The 18,169-nt window shown below is 35.9% G+C and overlaps 2 protein-coding genes across 2 annotated transcripts; one reads left to right on the plus strand and one right to left on the minus strand.

Annotated features, from left to right (window-relative positions):
• Positions 1 to 759: 759 nt before the first annotated feature.
• Positions 760 to 3,621, plus strand: srp14 (signal recognition particle 14kDa). Its single transcript, XM_015389920.1, has 5 exons — positions 760 to 875; positions 2,562 to 2,634; positions 2,713 to 2,825; positions 2,898 to 2,930; positions 3,033 to 3,621. Exons 1-5 carry the CDS (start codon positions 852 to 854, stop codon positions 3,120 to 3,122), a joined length of 333 nt encoding a protein of 110 aa, XP_015245406.1. The 5' UTR covers positions 760 to 851; the 3' UTR covers positions 3,123 to 3,621.
• A 227-nt stretch (positions 3,622 to 3,848) lies between these two features.
• LOC107094369 (cytoglobin-2-like) lies at positions 3,849 to 17,768 on the minus strand. The gene is made up of 5 exons (XM_015389926.1): positions 17,466 to 17,768; positions 11,014 to 11,121; positions 6,665 to 6,785; positions 6,488 to 6,568; positions 3,849 to 3,987 (listed from the first exon to the last, which is right to left on the minus strand). The coding sequence occupies exons 1-5, from the start codon at positions 17,633 to 17,635 to the stop codon at positions 3,871 to 3,873; spliced, it is 597 nt and encodes a 198-aa protein (XP_015245412.1). The 5' UTR covers positions 17,636 to 17,768; the 3' UTR covers positions 3,849 to 3,870.
• Positions 17,769 to 18,169: the final 401 nt, after the last annotated feature.

Below are 18,169 nucleotides of genomic sequence, written 5' to 3' on the forward strand. Positions count from 1 at the left end.
ATTTAGCCTTACTCATAAAGACAAAGCTTGTTCTTTATTATTAAATGTTAAAAAATACACATACTTATTTAATATACAAAGAATTGAATTAGACTTAGTTTTAATTATTTTAGCTAATCCTGTATTATCTCAGAATTGTACGTATGTGTAACCAGCATTGAGAACACTGAGGTCAACTGTATGATGAAAATTATTCTGACTTTGATTGGTGTAAAGATCAGCATGCATTCTCATTTGTTATATATATATATATATATATATATATATATATATATATATATATATATAAAATCAAGTCCACAATGATATAATATTGCAAGTCATTTGATTCAGTTAGTGGGCCATGCAGATGCATGGTAATGATGGTGACAATAATAATAGTAGTAATAATAATTCAATATTAATAACCACAATAATGATATAGTATAATGATGATGATGATAATAATAATAATAACAGTCGCTCACGTACTCTAATTTTGTGAGTTTTGGAATTGTTATAATAAACATGTGGGCTTGTGATTTAACTCTTTTTATTCACGTTTACAAAATACATTTAAAAAAAGTCACCATATTAGGATGTTTTTTTGTCAAGTAAGATTTATCGCAATATTTGACCTCGGTATTTCAAAAATCCTGATTACAGCCCTGTCTGCAAGAGCGCACATAACAAATTTTTAAATGAAAAAATCCAAAGCAGCAGCATCGGGTGTTTTCTTCCATGCCAGTAGGTGGCAGTGTTTGATGCGGCGGGAGTTGACCGGAAGCTGTAGGGCGGAGCTCCACCTTATGGTACGTGTGCCTGTCTAACAGTTAGTGAGTTAGCCTTACAGCAGACAACAATCCGGAATTATGGTGTTACTCGAAAATGATTCGGTAAGAGCATTCATCAGACTCCCTGAAATTATTTTTACTCTTCAGTTGAATTCGCTGTTAAACATAAATGGTGTTTTCTCTTGCTGTTTGTTGACTTAAGCCTCAGTGGCTACTAGCCAGCCGGCTAACGGGTAAATTGAAAGTGGCTGAGAAAATATTAAAATACTTGCATTTTAAAATTATAAAGGCTTTTAACGCTCGCATTGTGGATTAAGAACAATGTTTAAACTGCAGTCGTGGATGTTATAGTGATAAACCTCACACATGGTGGAAATATCTGCCATATCAACGCTATAGGCTTAAATGAAACGTGTTTCTCGTTCAAAAAAAGCAAATATTCCCTTAATTTATCATAAAGTTCCAGATATACGAATTGAAACCATCTGTTCTTATTGAATTTACCACTGCAACTAGTTTTCACTCACAAAATTGGTCCCTATATTCGGTCCGATATTTCTTCTATTTTAATTAAATCTACTGGTTTCAGTGTTTTAGATGTCCATGTTGTTTAAATTGATAAATGAATGGACCAGATGTATCCTAAAAAAAAAAAAAAAAGTTAAGAAGTTTAATAAAAAAAATCAAATAGATGTTTTTAATGTCTTAAAATTAGCTCAGCTTTTTTCTCAAACTAAAGTTTCACATCCTGGTAATTCCTAGATGGGGAGAGGGAAAAAAAGTAAATATTCTGCATTTAAGATTTCGTCTGTCAATATTGCCTATCCAGAATTTTACAAGTGGGAAAGTTTTGGTTTCACCTGGTTCAATGCTGTAAAAAAATCTTCAAGGAATCTTTTGCTATCGATTTATAATCAGAAAAATAATAGACATATTAATTGTTAAGCAAACTAATCTTTAGTTGCAGTCTGTGTGAAAATACCATTATGGCTGAAACAATTAGTTGGATTAATTGTGATAAATTGATTATTTAAATAATCATCAACTAATTTAGTAATCAATTAATCGTTAACTTGAGTATAGAGACTCTAAAATGTGGGTTTAGCTGACAAAGCAACCCACTTAGAGCAGTAATTATACCAGAATTGTTAAAAAAGAAAAGTAAGCATTTTGCATTTATGATAAAAAAAAAATAAAATAAAAGTTCTCCTGCAATATGCTCTATCCAGAACTCCTTAAGTGGAAAAGTTTTAGTTTCAACAGATTTAATTTTTTAAAAAGTCTTCTTTTAGGAATCTTTTACTATCTCAAATTAATTGATAATGGGGAAAAATAATAGACAGATTAATTGATTTGCTAACTAATCGTTAGTTGCAGCCCTAAATACCACTATAAATCTTTACTTATATAGAATCTGGGTAAATATTCCAGTTTATATGTAGAAGTTACCATTTAAAATCAACAAAAGTGGTCACTGCTGATAATTTTTTGCATTATCTTCATACAGAAAGTTATTGAGACTGAAATGTATCAAACAGTTCTGAAAAAAAAAATCTAAGTTAGATATTTTTACCCCCGTATTACTCTGTGGTCTCTGATCCCTTTTTTCTGCCAACAGACTACTGTAAAAATATAGAAAAATGACTCAATCAGCCTCACCCATCCACCCCTGTTGATAATTATTGCAGTTACTTCACTGCATTTGCTCACAGTTTACTCTGAGCCTCTTTGTGTTTACACTCGTTAAATACCAGGATTATAGCATAAATCTCCAACTGTTCTCTTTAGTTTCTCACAGAGCTCACTCGGCTCTTCCAGAAGTGCCGAACATCTGGGAGCGTTGTCATCACATTAAAGAAGTGTAAGTTGTCCTTGTTGACCAGAATCACCCATTTAACCTCCAAACAGCTACAATTTCATTTTTTAAAATTCTTTTTAGATGATGGTAGAACTAAACCAATGCCCAAAAAAGGGTATCCGGAGTCATTCGAACCTGCTGATAACAAGTGTCTCGTCAGAGCATCTGATGGCAAGAAAAAAATTAGCACAGTGGTGAGTTATTTTTTTTTTCTGTTACTGTTTAGCTGCATGATCTCCTTCTAAATTGTGTTCCTATAATTTCAGGTCAGCACCAAAGAAGTAATCAAGTTTCAGATGGTACGTCTTATTGTTTTCGACTCACACATTGTTGAGAAATGACCCAGTCCTTCGTTTTAACAGCAAATCTTTAATCATTCTCCTGTATTGTATTCTTTCTAGGCATACTCCAACCTCCTGAGAGCTCACATAGATGGTCTTAAGAAGAAAGATAAGAAAAGCAAGAGCAAGAAGACCAAAGCCACACAATGAACTATAGACTCTTTATCAAACAGTGGATATCTGAGCTGTCCATTACAGTATAAAGGGGGTGTGGGGGTCACCTTGTGCTGATGTGACCTCCAGCCCCAATCAGTTCTCTCCTAAAACCTCAGAATCATCCTCCTGGTGACTGTAGATATGCCATTGTTTACATGGTGATGCCATATCCCAGGCTGTTCAGGGCCATCCGGTGATTAAGAACAGAACAGAACCTGAGGATTTGGATACGGAGCATGCCACCATTTATTTAATTATTACCTTTTTAAGTTGTGGGAGAAAAAACCCTGTTTCCCCACAGAGCCCAATGCTTTCTGGCCTTTAATTTCTGTTAACCCTTATTTATGTAGTGCAGGGTTTGCATTTTTGATTGGGACAACAATTATTTTTAAATATATGAATGGAAAGTCATAAATCTGTTTGATTGCTCAGTATAATTTATGTCTAGCTTATTTTCTTTACTATGACGAACAAATGGCCACTCTTTTTTTCTTTTTTTATAATACCATACCAAAACAAAAGGGTGTATATCTCCCCCCAAAATGTCCACACCCCGCACAAAAAAATAAAAGTAGAAAAAAAAAGTTTTTTTTTCTTTTTTTAAGACTCTCAGAGATTTCACCGATTCCTGCTAACGTGGCTGATTATAACAACACATGAGCAGTATAGAAAAAAGGGCAGCGATGACAGTATAGATATACACATTCCTGGGCTGCTTGTAAAACAGTCTGTTTCTGTGATCTCATAGAGCCGTGTTCTTGTCCAGTCTGTCCTTTGGGGACGCCGCCAGGTCACGCTGTCGGGCGCTCTCTTCCTGATATCCCTGCTTCATCAGGCTGGTTACATACTGGAACATCATCTGAATCGCAATGAAACGGCACAGAAATGTGGGTCAGGGTTTCTGGAGGTGATAAACAGATTTTTAAGCTGAATCATCTCTAGCATTTTATTAACTTCGAAGCAGAGTGGGAAATTAAAACATTAATGGATGAATTCTGGCATTTGAGAGTTATTTAAATCTCTTCACATACATGAAATATCATACATATTGCAGATTTTGATAGTTTTTAAAATATTCTAATAAAATTAAATCCAATATGGTTTAAGAAACTTAAAGGATGTTTGTCAAACTAATTTCAGCCTCTTGGTCGGTATGCCCATGTACTCTATGGTATGTGTGCACTCTAAAGATTTACTTACCGGTAGTCCTTTAAGTGTTTTTTTTTTTATTTTTATCTTCCTTTTGGTGAAACTATGGAGTTCTAATCTGAAGTGAACCAGGTACCAGTAGCTCAAGCTGTGCTAAAGCATGCCAGCAGGGCATGGCAGCAAGTCCTTTTCTGAACTCTGTTGATTTCTAATTAAAATATAAAATTAGCTTTTGTCTTTGAATAGATCTTTGGTTTAATGAGCTGCAGTCCAGCCAGGTCTTCCAAGCTCTTGGTGTGATATTTTCTCTGTTTCCCAAATCTTTACTTGTGCTCCTGCTTTGTCCTACTAAACTTCCCAAATATTGTGCTTAGTTACAGCTCTCTGTAAGCTCTTTTTCTCCATGAATGTTTGATGGACGGTTCACAACTCCTCCCATGATACTGTAGGCCATAACACCATACATGTCTGCGTTTAAAATCCGTTTTCACTGCTCTATCATTCATGCATATATCATATTCACTAAATAGAATTAAATTAGTACCATATTGAAGACTTTCTGCCACACTGGTGGAAAACTAATCTCATATTTATGACTTCACTATGATAAATATGCAATACTTTCAGATAATGAAATATCTTGTAATTATGCTTTAACTATTTAATAATCAGATAGCTGTCATAATTCTGATATATGGGTTTGTTTTTTCCATAATAGAAATTTGAAGAAGCTGATTAAATGATTTTTATTCTTTAGATGAATTATTGACCTATATTGACTTGCTAAGGGATGTATTAGTTTTCTCCACATGTCTAAACACACACACGGTTTAATATATTCACACTTAGCTGACAACAAAGGATAGAAAGAACTATCCATAAATGCAAAATGTATTAGTCCAAATTTTCTAACCTGATATTTTTCTAGCAATCTCTGCATAGGATCAAAGGTAATCCTGAAATGGATTCACCTGCTGGGAGATATTTTTGAACGTGTTGAGATGATTCAGATCTTACAGCAGAACAAGGTGAAGTCAGCCTATTATTTCTGCTGCAGCGATTCAGTCAGATGCAGATCTTTTCAGAGCAGCAGTCCAATTTGACATGTTGCTCGGTGCATTGAGTAGCTTAATAATCAACGGCAGCTGAAGGTGATGGATGCACCCATGATAATTGGCTGATCCCATTAGCAGCAGCTTCTGATTTCAGTTTCTGGAGGGGCTATGTAGAAAATTACAGTTTCAAATAATTTTACTGTAGCCCAAAATATATCTGAAATACATAATATGTGATGTAAACCTTTTTAATCTGTAGATCAGCCTTTGTTCCTCCTGCTCAGTCTGCACACTGACATCATTCACTCCTCTGTCCTTTTTCTCTGCTCTGTCCCACATGTTACCTCTTTTGAAAAGGTGAATGTGCAAGAAAGCCAATTTTCACTTCCGGTATTAAAAAAAGATCCCCTGAGGTCCCAATAATGAAAATCTACTTGAAAAATAATTACTTTATCCTGAAAAGTTATGAGAAATCTTGTGCAGAAGCAAACTGCCTAGCAGACTGAAAAATAAAGAGCTTGTGAGTTATTTTTAGATAAAGCCGATCATCAATACTGACAATTATATGTAAAATTGGAATAATTAATAGGAAATCTGTTATTACCCCAAACTATGAGACTCTAAAGTTTGTCTGCTCAACACTGAGGCTTATTTTTAGTTAACTGTATATGATTTATTTTTAGTGTTTTAGGTTGAAAATATGGAAACTGGCCCCTAAATCTGATTCTGACCAGTAATAAACCATAGTGCAACGTCACTAAAGAGCTGTTGCTTTTACCTATTTCACATTTTTTTGATCATTTTGGTGCATCTAAAAATAACATCAGCCAGTAGAAAACAATTCTAGATGATATTACTAGGAAATTTAACAAAGCCAAAAAAGGAAGTAGACATTTCCAGTTTATTCATAGTATTTATTCTAAATGACACAAAAACTGCAGAAGGAAGACATATTGCTCTACTGATTTCAAATGATAACAGTTCAGTTTTATTGCACACAGCTAAATTTCTGCAGAGACGAAGAAAAAAAGGCAAATAATGTTCAGGGACTCAATATAATTAGATAAATAAAATTCAATCATTTAGATTAACCAGCGATTTATTCTGGAATTTGAATAGTTTGTGTCACTGAATGATTAAATGTGTTTCAATTACCTTCCAAGCCTCCTCCAGCTCAGGGGTCCATCTCTCCTTTAGGATAGGCTGCACAGCACCAATGAACTCTGCACCCACGAACTGAAAAACACCAACCGGGTTAGAAACTGGAATTCAAATGATCAAATTAACTTTCAGCCTCTCCCTTCGGCTGCACTGATCATCGGAGGATCTTACATTGTAATATTTAGGCGGAGCGTTGTAGTGATAATGGCTTTTTCCCAGCTCCACAGCCAGAGCCTCCAGTCTCTCTGGCTGATCCAGTCTGGCCACAATCTTCTCAATAAATGACATCACCCTGAGTGATTGAAAGGAGGGGGGAGGGGGGGTTATTGATTTTGAAAACACCTGCAAGCAAACTCATGTTTTCTCCAAGCAGGAAGAAACCAGCTTCCTGTTTTGTTATGTTTTAAATCCACAGAGTATGATGACTGATGATGTTGCATGTGGTAGTTTTTAATTCCAGGTTTACCAGCAGAAAGCTTCCCAATGAGATGTGAAAAACCTCTAATCTGTGCTTGGATTGCTGAAATGCCACGCTACCCTCTGCACCTTCGGGTCTTCAGATTTTAATTGGCTGCTTTTGCCACAGCTCATCCTCTCTATGTTGGAGCGATGAGAAACATTCAGATTATGAAACCACTTGAGGTGTTTTGCTCTGCCACTTATCTAGCTGTTCGTGTCTTTAATATGCACAGCATGGTTTTTATCTTCTGCAACTTCTAAAAGAAAGCACGAATAATACATGAGTACACTGCAAAAAATTTATATCTATATAAGTAAATTTTTCTTAAAATAAGTGCATTTTGTCTTGATTTGAAGTAAGTGAGACACTTTGCTAATAGAACAAATAATTTACCTTTAAAATAAGAAAAAACGAATGCATTGTCTTATTTTAAGTGGATATTATCTTATTTTAAAAGTAAAAACACACATTCCATTGACAAATCATATTATTTACCTACTTAAATTTAGGGTAAATACACTTAATTTAAGATTTTGTTTTACTTATATCTAGATCATTTTTGCAGAGATTGTTTTGCATATCCATCTTTAAGGTTTACAAAACAACAAGTTTGCCTTCAAATCTCCTTTGACTGTCTTCCAAATTTTGCATCCTCTAAAAAGAACAATTTGTTCGCCTTTTTTAGTCTTTCTTTTAGTAAAGGATACATGGTTTTTGAAACTTTTCCACCAAAGAAAATCAGCAACATAAGGTGTATATTTGTTTGAAGTCCCCACTCAGTCAATAGGTCTGATCTGCTACCATTGTATGTAAGGATGCTTTGTTCAAGGAGATGCTCAGTGTTTCATGTTTCTACTCTGCCAATAGAATTAGACTTCGACAAATTTTATTGAAATTTCGTTTTGTACAGCTCTCAGGACATTTCCAGTTCTTAAAGTGCAGCAGTGATAAAATGTAAACAGTGTGGGAGAAAAAACATGGTGCAAAAAAAAACCCACAATGATATGGAGGTTCAGAGCATTAAATATATATGGTGCAATTATGCAATGTTTTGGTTTGGTGTTATCAGTGTGATGCAGGGTCTGTGACATGATATAGAGTTTTCTCAAAAGTTCAGTTGTCTGATGGCGGTGGGGAAGAGGTAGTTGGAGAATCTGCTGGTTCTGCATTGAATGCTGCAAAGCCTCTTCCCAGAGGGCAGCAGGGAGAACAGTCCATGGTGGGGGTGTGAGGGGTCATTGATGATGTTACAGGCTCAGGACACTCAGTGCTGGGATGAAATGTCTTTTGTGGATGGAATAGGAACCATGATGATTCTCTCTGCTGTTCTTACCACTCTTCTCACCTTCTTCCAGTCTGAGGCGTTGCAGCCTCCACACCACACAGTGAGACAGCTGGTCAGAACGCTCTGTATGGCCCTTTTGACCAGTGAGGTGGTGTTTACAGTCCAGGTGAGGTTGTCTGTGATGTGCACCCCCAGGTGCTGCTGACCACCTCTACAGCTGAGCTGTTGGTCTTGATAAAGGTCTGATTTGAGAACAGATTCTCTAAGATGGGCTGTGAATCTTTGCTGCTCTTTCAGGGTAACCTTGGTTCTTTTTGCCTGTTACAAGCTTCCTCTTTTTCTCACACTTTTGTGGTTTAGAAGCTTTGTGCTACTTGGTGCTTGTCTCTCATGTTAAATTCAAATAAGATACTCTTGAGCTTTTGTTGTAGTCTGAGGGGTATGGAAAATTTTGCGAGGTTCTATCAATAGATTTTTAAAAGCCTTCTTACATCCCTAAATTCAAAAGAGTTCCAAAATAATTAGACACGAATGGATGAGCTTTAGATTTCGTCCCGTCTGGCTGCTATAAATTCCCACAGAGGGAGTTTGTACCCTAGTGACCACCCTTCCTCCGGGTGTCTGAAATGTGTCTAGGGCAAATTACAGATTCTGCTCATGCAAAAAGCAATAAGTGAAGAAAAATCTATCTGACTAGACCCCCCCCCCCTTCTGTTATGGATGTTTGGTCAATATACATAAATCCTGGAGTAGTTTATGTTATTCCTGCTCATACTTCCATTGTGATGGAGGCTGGTCTGTAAGAGGTCATTGTCTTTTAAATAGAAAAAGACAAAAAAAGAAATAAGTGGAAGCAGTAGGAGGTTGGATGGAGAGCGTTTGTGAACAGGAGTTTCAGTTCTTTCCACAGATTCTCGAAAGGAATCGGTCCGGACTTTGACTTGGCCCTTCTAACACTTGGATATTTTCATTTATGAACCATTCCATTGTAGATTTAGCGTTATGTCCATCTTTGTCCCAGTCACAGGTCTTTTTTGGACTCCAACAGGTTTTCCAGAGTGGTCCTGTATTTGGCTCCATCCATCTTCCCTTCAATTTCCATCTTCTCTGTCCCCGCTAAAGAAAAGCAGGCCCAAACCATGATGGTCCTGCCACCATGTTTGACAGTGGAAATGATGTGTTCAGGGTGATGAGTTGTGTTTTGCATTTTTGGAAAAAGTTAGATTTTGGTTTCATCTGACCAGAGCACCTTCCTCCACATGTTTGCTGTGTCTCCCAGGTGGCTTGTAGCAAACTTCATTAAGAAATGTTTTATTCCATAAAGGTCAGGTTTCTGCAGCATACGACTGACTGTTGTCCTGTGTACAGAGTCTCCCACCTCAGCTGTAGATCTCTGCAGTTCATCTAGAGGGATACAGGGCGTCTTGGCAGCATCCACATCAGGATCTCGGACCTGCCTAATGTGTTCCTTGTTCTTCACGATGCTCTCTGTGCTTAAAAGAGACCTCTGAGACGATCACAGAGCAGGAGCATTTAAATGGAGACTTGATTACACACAGGTGGATTATATTTATCCTTTAGATCAACATTGAATCATTCAAAGATCCTCACTGAACTTCTGGAAAGAGTTTGCTGCACTGAAAGTAAAGGGCTCCATTAATCTTACACACCCCACTCTTCAGCATTTTATTTGGTAAAAACAGTTTAAAATATCCAATAACTTTTGTTCTGCTTCATAATTGTGTCCCACTTGCTTCACAATAAATTTAAATTTTAAACAAGTAAACAAGCCTGATGGAGCTACTGAACTAAAATTGTGTTGAGCAATGAGAAATGTTCAGACTTCTGCACTTGTTGACAGGTATGTTGGTTCATTGTTAATGAGCGCTGTACTTTTATTTGTCGGGGAGTTTTTATTTTTAATTATTATTATTAAAAAAAAACAACTTACAATCAATATTTTATTTAGTTAAATGTAATTTAGTAAATGTTTATTTATTGTTATTTTTTCAGTTTAGTTTTATTTTCTCTAATGCAAGAGTATGTAAACTTTCAAGCATAACTGAATATCAAATAGTTTTTCTTAACAAAAGAATAACTAAAAATATGTAATTTTTTTTCTGTTAAAGCAGAGAAAAAGCAACAATTTCAATGTGCATTTAATACAGAAAGGTTTTAAATTAAAGTCTGGACTAAAATCTGAAAAGAGATCTGATTTGGTTATTTATCTCAAAAAAGAGGTTTAGATCTTTCTTCATATAAAAGAAGACTTAAGGCTCGGGTTCAGGTTCACCTTCCATCAGGGCAGCCCTAAACATGCAGCTAGAGCTACCGTTGCATGGTTTACATCAAATAATATCCCTTTATTGGAATGGCAGAGTAAAAGTCCAGACCTAAAACCAATTGAAAATGCATGGAACTTCTTTAAATAGATTCTTCAAAGACATTCATTTGATTTGAACAAAGCTAATATATTCACAAAAGAAGAGTAAACTTCCAGATGTGTAAGACTGAAGGACACAAACCAAAAAAGATTGGAGAGAACGGGGCTTTTTCAAGGTACTAACTCCCACAAATTTTAGATTTTTATTTGCAAAAATGTTTGAAAACCCTACTTCTTTTCCTTTTATATCGCAGTTATTCTGTAAATGTAATGATTTATAATAAAGAAACAGCTAACTGTTTGTTGTTGCAATGACATAAATTTAGACAAAGTTACCAGGTGTGAATACTTTTGTAAAGGGGATGTGTTGAGATGCGTTTTCTTTCACTCACCGCAGGCCATGGGCTCTGAGCTCGCGGTTTGTCCTCAGCCTCTCCAGGTCCTGCACATCTCGGAACAGAAAGAAGACATCTTTGCACTCGGGATGGGTCTCAAACAACCTGTTACCAAGACAACAAAAGCAGCAAGAGCAGCCATCCGTAAGCCTCTGAGAGCCACTCGTGAGGCAGCTTGTCACATTCATGGCCAAACCGAAACAAACGTCCCCCTCGGGTTTTCTCCCCATCACAAAGATTGAAAGCCTTTAGGATTAGTCACAGTGTAATCCTGCGTTCAAAAAGACAAACATTTATAGTCTTCATGATTAGTATCTTCCCTGTTCAGCCATTTTTCTTCCTCCTGCACTCAGAAAAGAGATCAGATTGTGTTTTGTCTGATTATTATGATCTTTTTTAATCACAGCCTGATTTTAAAAATCAGTAACTGAAACAAATAACAGAATACAGAAGACCTGCAATGTATCAGCCAAATGTTTCCTGCTGTCAGTTCCAGCCTCGGCTGAATGAAGCCACTGCATCTACTCCAGGACTGATTTAACCCTTTGAACCTTCAGCCCATTTTTCTCAAAATTACATACTCTAATTAAAAATGAGTGTATCTCTGTAACCACAACATCTATTTGAATACATTTGGTAAAACAGCAAAGAGAAGAGCAGTTTCATCTGTTACTGTTTATTGGCTTGTGTCTCTGCAATGCATTGATGGAGAGGAAAGTGAAGCACATGGCTCGAGTCCCTACTTTAATTTGATATGTACTGTGTGCTGTTTAATGCAGGATGTGGCTGTGGAAACAGAAATGTGGATTATAGGTTGCTATTGTTTTTATTTAATTTAGGTATAACTTTAATTTTGTTTTTTAAATTTTAAAACGATCTGTGCTTGCTTGTATCCTTCTGGAGTTTAACTTGATGTGCCACATTGCTATATTCTCTGTCATTAATGCATAATTTAACCCTGTTGTTTTTGAGTAACTATGGCTTTAAAAGCTACCTTTAGATTTCTCTGACTGAGCTTTGTGAGGTTTTTTTCAGTAGTAGATTACAGAGTTAAGGAGGGTGTTCATGCTTGCATACCTAAAATCTTTTTTTTTACTCATTACCTTTTTTCCAAACAGATAAAAAAAAAAAGAAAACACTGCAACTATAGTTATAAAGACATTTTAATCATCATCCGCCCTACTTAATAAAAAAAGTAATAAAATGTAGGCAACCAGACTTAAGAGTCAAAATCCTGATTCTACATTCTTTTTTACACTCCAGCCAAAAAGTATTCAATAAAAGACGTTTCTTTGAATTGTAACATTTATCTAATAATAAGTTTAACAGTTCTGGTAAGACATTGTTGGAAAAAAAAAGTCCACAAGAACTTTTACTGCTAATGTCAGATTTGGTGGAAGTTATTTGAGGAACCAAATGCAGAGAGTTTCTTGCATATTTAATGAGTAGAGGCAACAGAAGCACAAATCCAGGAATAATAAAAATTAAAGAAAAAGAAAACCTGGAGACGCCAGGGAGAAACACACACGAGGAGCTAAGCAATAAAGAGAATCCAGCAATGCTGCACATGAGGTGTACATATGGGAGACAGAACAAAGACAGGGCTAATCAGCGGATAGGGAGCAGGTGTGGATAGAAGTACCTAGAAGGGAGCTAGGGAAAAGGAGACTGGCACACGAGCAACAGAGAGAAACTCAAAAAATTCAACACTGCTTAAATATCACACAAAATGGAAAAGAAACCCAATGACCAACAAAACAGTATTACATAACTGAAAACTTAAAACGAAACTCAAAAAGAAGTCCCCAAAGGGCAGAACTATGACTCCTAATCACTAGAATGCTTTTCTAATTTTAGACTTTAATGGATTTTTTGATATCGGTGACCAATCACACCAATCCAGTGGTTCCTAAGAACACGAATTGGGTGTGCTTTTTTTAACTCATTATAGATTTTCTGTAATCAGCAGATTTTTAATGATGCACACTCAATTGTTTGATAAATATCCATTATTAAGTAGGAGAAAATCCCACAATTTTATAGTCATTGGCTACCTGCATTGGCACAATTCAGGATAGTAATTCAACCTCTCATCTTATCAAAAATAGCTGAGTTTATTTATATTGGCTAGTTTTTACACAGAGACTCGGCTTTAGGGCTGTACAGGTATTTTTAAATAACTAAAACTTTTTACTGTTTTACTGCTTCAACAAGTCAAAAACTGGTTTCACTGTGTTTGGGATCATGATACTGGTGGAACCCCCAGTTATGTTCCAGTTTTAACCTTTTTAGTGTTGATATGGGCTCAAGTAGAAGTGGTATTATACATTAGTGAGCTTGGAAGTGAATAAAACCCTCAACATGATGCTGCCACCACCATGCTTGGTAAAGTTTTCCCAAGAAAAAAAAAAAGGATATACTTGCATCCTACAGCGTTTCTCTTAGGGACATTGTAAACACATGGACGTTTGGTTTGAAATGTTTATTTCATAGTCAACACTTTTTCCCTGAATGTTGATCTTTATTTTTTACCAATAGGTAATTATCCCAGAGTGACATCCAAATTAGTTTTGGACAGATTAAAAATCAGGCTAAAACCAAACCAGATTAATAGCTGTGGCCTGGGCCCTGTTAAAATCTTAACATGCTTGAAGGCCACATTTGAGCCTGAAAATGGTTGATTAAATATGCAGCAATACTTCCACTAAAACTATGTTGATAGCAACGGAAAGCATCAGGGTCAAATGCAGCTTTTTAGCATTTTATTACAGATAATAAATTCTGACTGTTTCTGGATTACAGGAAATAAATTACAATAAATTCATACTTGTGCATCTAATTATCACTATTAAGAATCAGTTGGATGATTTATTATAAACCCAACTCTAAGAAAAAAATGAATTAATGAACACCCCAATATCCTGACAACTTTGGCTTACTGTCATTATGCTACTTATAAAACATGGAAATATACCTAATAGACATGTTTTAGTTTTTTTTTTCTTTCAAAGAACTGATGATAAAAGCAATCAAAAAGTGAACAAAGAAGAAAAAAAACATGGTTATTATATTCTCCTTTATTTGCTATTATCATAGCTTCAAATCTATTTGGTGCGACAATTAATTTAGAAAAAATGAATATCCTTCATTAATCAGGTTCCAGCTTATAGGATATAGGTTCCATTACAGCTTCTGTAATGTTATTAGCTTGTAGTTTTAATAAAAAGCTCTAACCTAGCAGCCTGCAGCCAGTGTCATTTAGCTGGCATGTCTTACTTCATTAAATCTTATAAGTAATAGTAAGGTGTTTTTTTTATTGCACTGCCTTAGCATGTATTGTCATTTAAAACTATGCATCATTTGAACCTGCTTATTTGGATTAAAACTTTTTCCAAAATGCCAACAATGACCATTTGTACATTTAATGAAAGGAAAATGCTTGTTTTCTCCAGGCTGTTCTCTTAGCGTTTTTCATCTGACCTGCACCAAACCAGCATTCTGGCTCCCTCTAATCTTGTTTTCTCCTCTTTAGCTGTTTATAGTGATTTACATCTAAACCCTTCAGTGTGTAAACCTCATTTCCTTCTGCTCTTGCATTACAGTTCAGCCTCGACCACCGACTGCCATCACTGCCTGTTTGTGTTTCAATCCTTTTCCTCATATTAAAGCTTCGGGTTTTCTCCCTCATTACTTTGACATTTCTCACAGCATCTCCATTTTGTTTGGCCTTGGTCCAAGCAGTAACAACCTGCACTCGGTGCAGGGTTACCATCTTGACAGGAATTTCTCAATCCTTCCAAATGTTTCAGCTCAAAGTGCTCTTATTAGAGTTCTTGTTTCCTGTCACTCAGCTACAACTTTACGCTCACCGTGACAACACTTATTTGTGAACCCATTTTCTCCAAGAGGAAATGGTTTCCTAATTGCTCTCTTCTGCCATTTTTAACCTTATTTTTTTCTCCTTTTGTAAGAATTTTTTCAAATTCAGATTTGAGGACCATTTAAATGAATAAAATGTTAAAACTTTTTAAGATGAGAACGATCATCATGATCAGCAATTTCTCACAGTCAGCAATACTGCTATAAAAAGAGAAATGTTGCACTTCATTATGGAAAAACATTATTTTTGGAATCAGAAAAAGGTTTCCGGTAATTTATCATATTCAATCGTGACAACTTTTATTTTCCTTTACGGATGACTATTTAAAAGCTATAAGCGCACACATATTCATAATTTGTGAATTTTACTTGCATCCACAAACCATGATGCTGCCACTACCACCTTTTTTTTTTTGCATGACAGGAAACCTTCTTCTGCATTTTTTGTCTCCTAAAGGGCTTGTTCCAAACAAAACAACTAACATCTTGAATTTATTTATATAATGTATTTGTTTTCTTGCCATCCATCCATGAAGGCTGGGTTTGTTGAGTGCACCAGGAAATAGTAAATTGACCAGCAGCGGGCAGCATGTAGAGCTCTTCTTATTTTCCACTATTCTTTGTACCTCCTATTGACAAGAGTGTGCACGCTCTCCTGACATAACCACACAATGTTGCTCCCCCAAATAGCTCAAGTGGGATATTAATTGGCTTTGCACAGAGGTTGCATTCAGTCCAATTATGTATTATTCACAACCGTTTGATCCACTCTTTGCTCATTTGAATATATGTGAGGGAGAAACATTCTTTGGCAGGTAGATGAATACTGAAAGTTTAATTCAGAGAGAAGATGATTCTATTTACTGCTGAGATGTCGTGACCCTGATTTGTCTCCGAGCTTCATATGCTATCTGAAAACTATAAATCCGATTTTCTTTGTACACCATGATTTTACAGTTTATTACTTTATAATCCTTAAATTGCTTCATTTTTCCTGTGAATGGTCAGAAAGCGGAAAATGTTTTCCTGGATGTTGGTTATCATCATAACCGATAGAAATTAGCTTTCCTGGTAGATAATTGGCCTAATCACCCGACACTACTGCAGACCAGAAGCTCTGTATTGTCATGTAATGATGTTAGGATGGAAGAGATAAGAGCAGAGGACAACGAGGAGGCTTCTGCTCCAGCGCTCAATGAAAATCTGAGGTTCAGAGTAGGAAGCTGGATGTAAAGCTTGTGGCTTGTAAAGGGTCAGACACTAGCCCCATCATTAGAGCACCTCCAAAGAGCTTTTATAGACATTTGGAACCAATAAGTCAGCAGAGATGGGAGATGTATCAGTAAAACAACCAGCTGATACGATGCGCCACCCAACCTGGGGTAGCCTGTGAATATCTAAAAAGATTTGCACCCCTAATACCTTTATTATAATTTCTGCTTGCATGGCTGCTCAATAGAGAGAACTGGGTACTGCTTATGCTTTGCACAGCGAACATGGCCCTGAAGCTAATCAAGGTGAATCATACTGATTTAAAAAAAAACAAAAAAAACAGACATAACCAATTCAGGATTAAAATCAACACGATAAAACCTGCACTGGGTTCATCTTTCCAAAATAGAGATCTTAAAAATAAAAATTGAGAGTAATTCATTGTTACTTTAACACTTATAAATAAATGGGCTTCCTTTCACTCTTTCATCTATTTATACTCAAATTTCATGCATTACTGCCCCTCTCTATCCTCATTTTCTAGCTTTAAACAAATCATTTTGCAATCCTTTTATCTTTCATTGTTAAATATGTTTTATCAGTAAAAGAATTATAGTCATAGAAATGCACAAGAAGAGTGTGTTAAATAGGTTATATGTAGGTTATATATCTTTATAAAGACCAGAAGGAACTTTGATCAGATCAATTTTTAACTGAGTAATTTAATCACTTAGAGTAATCTATAAAATGGGGGATTTAAAACATTCCCCTTGTGGTTAGAAATTGGTGCTCTCAACCATGAAGTGACCAAATCTTCAAATAAAGACCTGCTGATAGATAGATTGTTAAGGTCAGGTTTTGAGGGCAAATAGAGTCTCGGTTTCTCTAAAACATTACAGATAGAAATACATCATATAGATGGTCCAAAGTTTCCCATTAAATACAGTTTAAATTATTTTCTATAACAAAAGCTGCAGCATTTCAACCTGTTTAATCTCTGTCATTGTTTTAATAACAGCTTCTTTTGAAAAGAATAAAAAAACATTGTATTTTCATGTAAAGTATCTTAATGGGAAATGAAGGCTCCAGAAAAAAAAAGAAAACATCACAACCGTCCTGTTGAAGAGTGCTTCCAAAGAAAAAGTTAATTTTCTTTACTTACTTTTTCTATTGTGACAAGATTACTGGATTTTAGTCTAAAAAAACATCTTTACTTTTTGCATTAAATTTAATTTATCCACATAATATAGATCATAATCTACTGTTTCCATTGTTTGTTTAACATTAAATCAAAAAAACAAAATAAAAAAATAAAAAATCAGACCTGTAAAGCAGAGAAATGTTAACCCCCTTCTTACCTGACAAACATAATAATACCAACTTTGGCGATATCGTCTCGAATAACTTTCCAGGAGTCCTTGATCATCTGGATGCGCTCCTCGCTGGGGCGCACAGCGGCTGCAGCATCCTCTCCATCTCTCTGGGAAAACTCCGTTTTTGTTGCCAGACCTGAAATCGCGCAGCCCATTCTTCATCTAAAGCAGCAGAAATGATGGTTTTAATCTACTGCCAGTCAGTCGCAGGGACTGAAACAGAAACGTTAAGCAGTTCTGAGCTGGAGCAGAGCTGCTGCAGGTGATGCATCTGGTTTCTGGTGCCTCCTGAACTCTGTCGCCTCTTTTTGGGGAGAAAAAAAAACAAACACACACACATCAAGTCAGAAATGATCGATCAGGAGGCAGGTTCTGGTTCATGCTTTCACAATAAAACAGAGACCTGGGTAATATAGCTCAACTTGTGCTTTTATTTTGTAGAATAGTGCTATTTCCCCTCGGTGTAGTCAACATTTTGATTCAGCCTCTTCCACTGATTTTCAACTCAACAATGATCCAGTTCAGGGTGTAGCTACTGAATTGGACTAGATTTAGAGGTTGTTCCTCAATTCACACTGGGTGGAGATTTTAAATACACACTCACATAAACATAATCAACCTTTATTTGGATAATTGTGCTTTGGCAAACAGAGAGGCGTTCATCCTAAAACCACTTCAATCTAAAAAAA

The sequence above is a fragment of the Cyprinodon variegatus genome, unplaced genomic scaffold (assembly GCF_000732505.1).
Source record: "Cyprinodon variegatus isolate N-32 unplaced genomic scaffold, C_variegatus-1.0 Scaffold480, whole genome shotgun sequence".
Classification (NCBI taxonomy): Eukaryota; Metazoa; Chordata; class Actinopteri; order Cyprinodontiformes; family Cyprinodontidae; genus Cyprinodon; species Cyprinodon variegatus.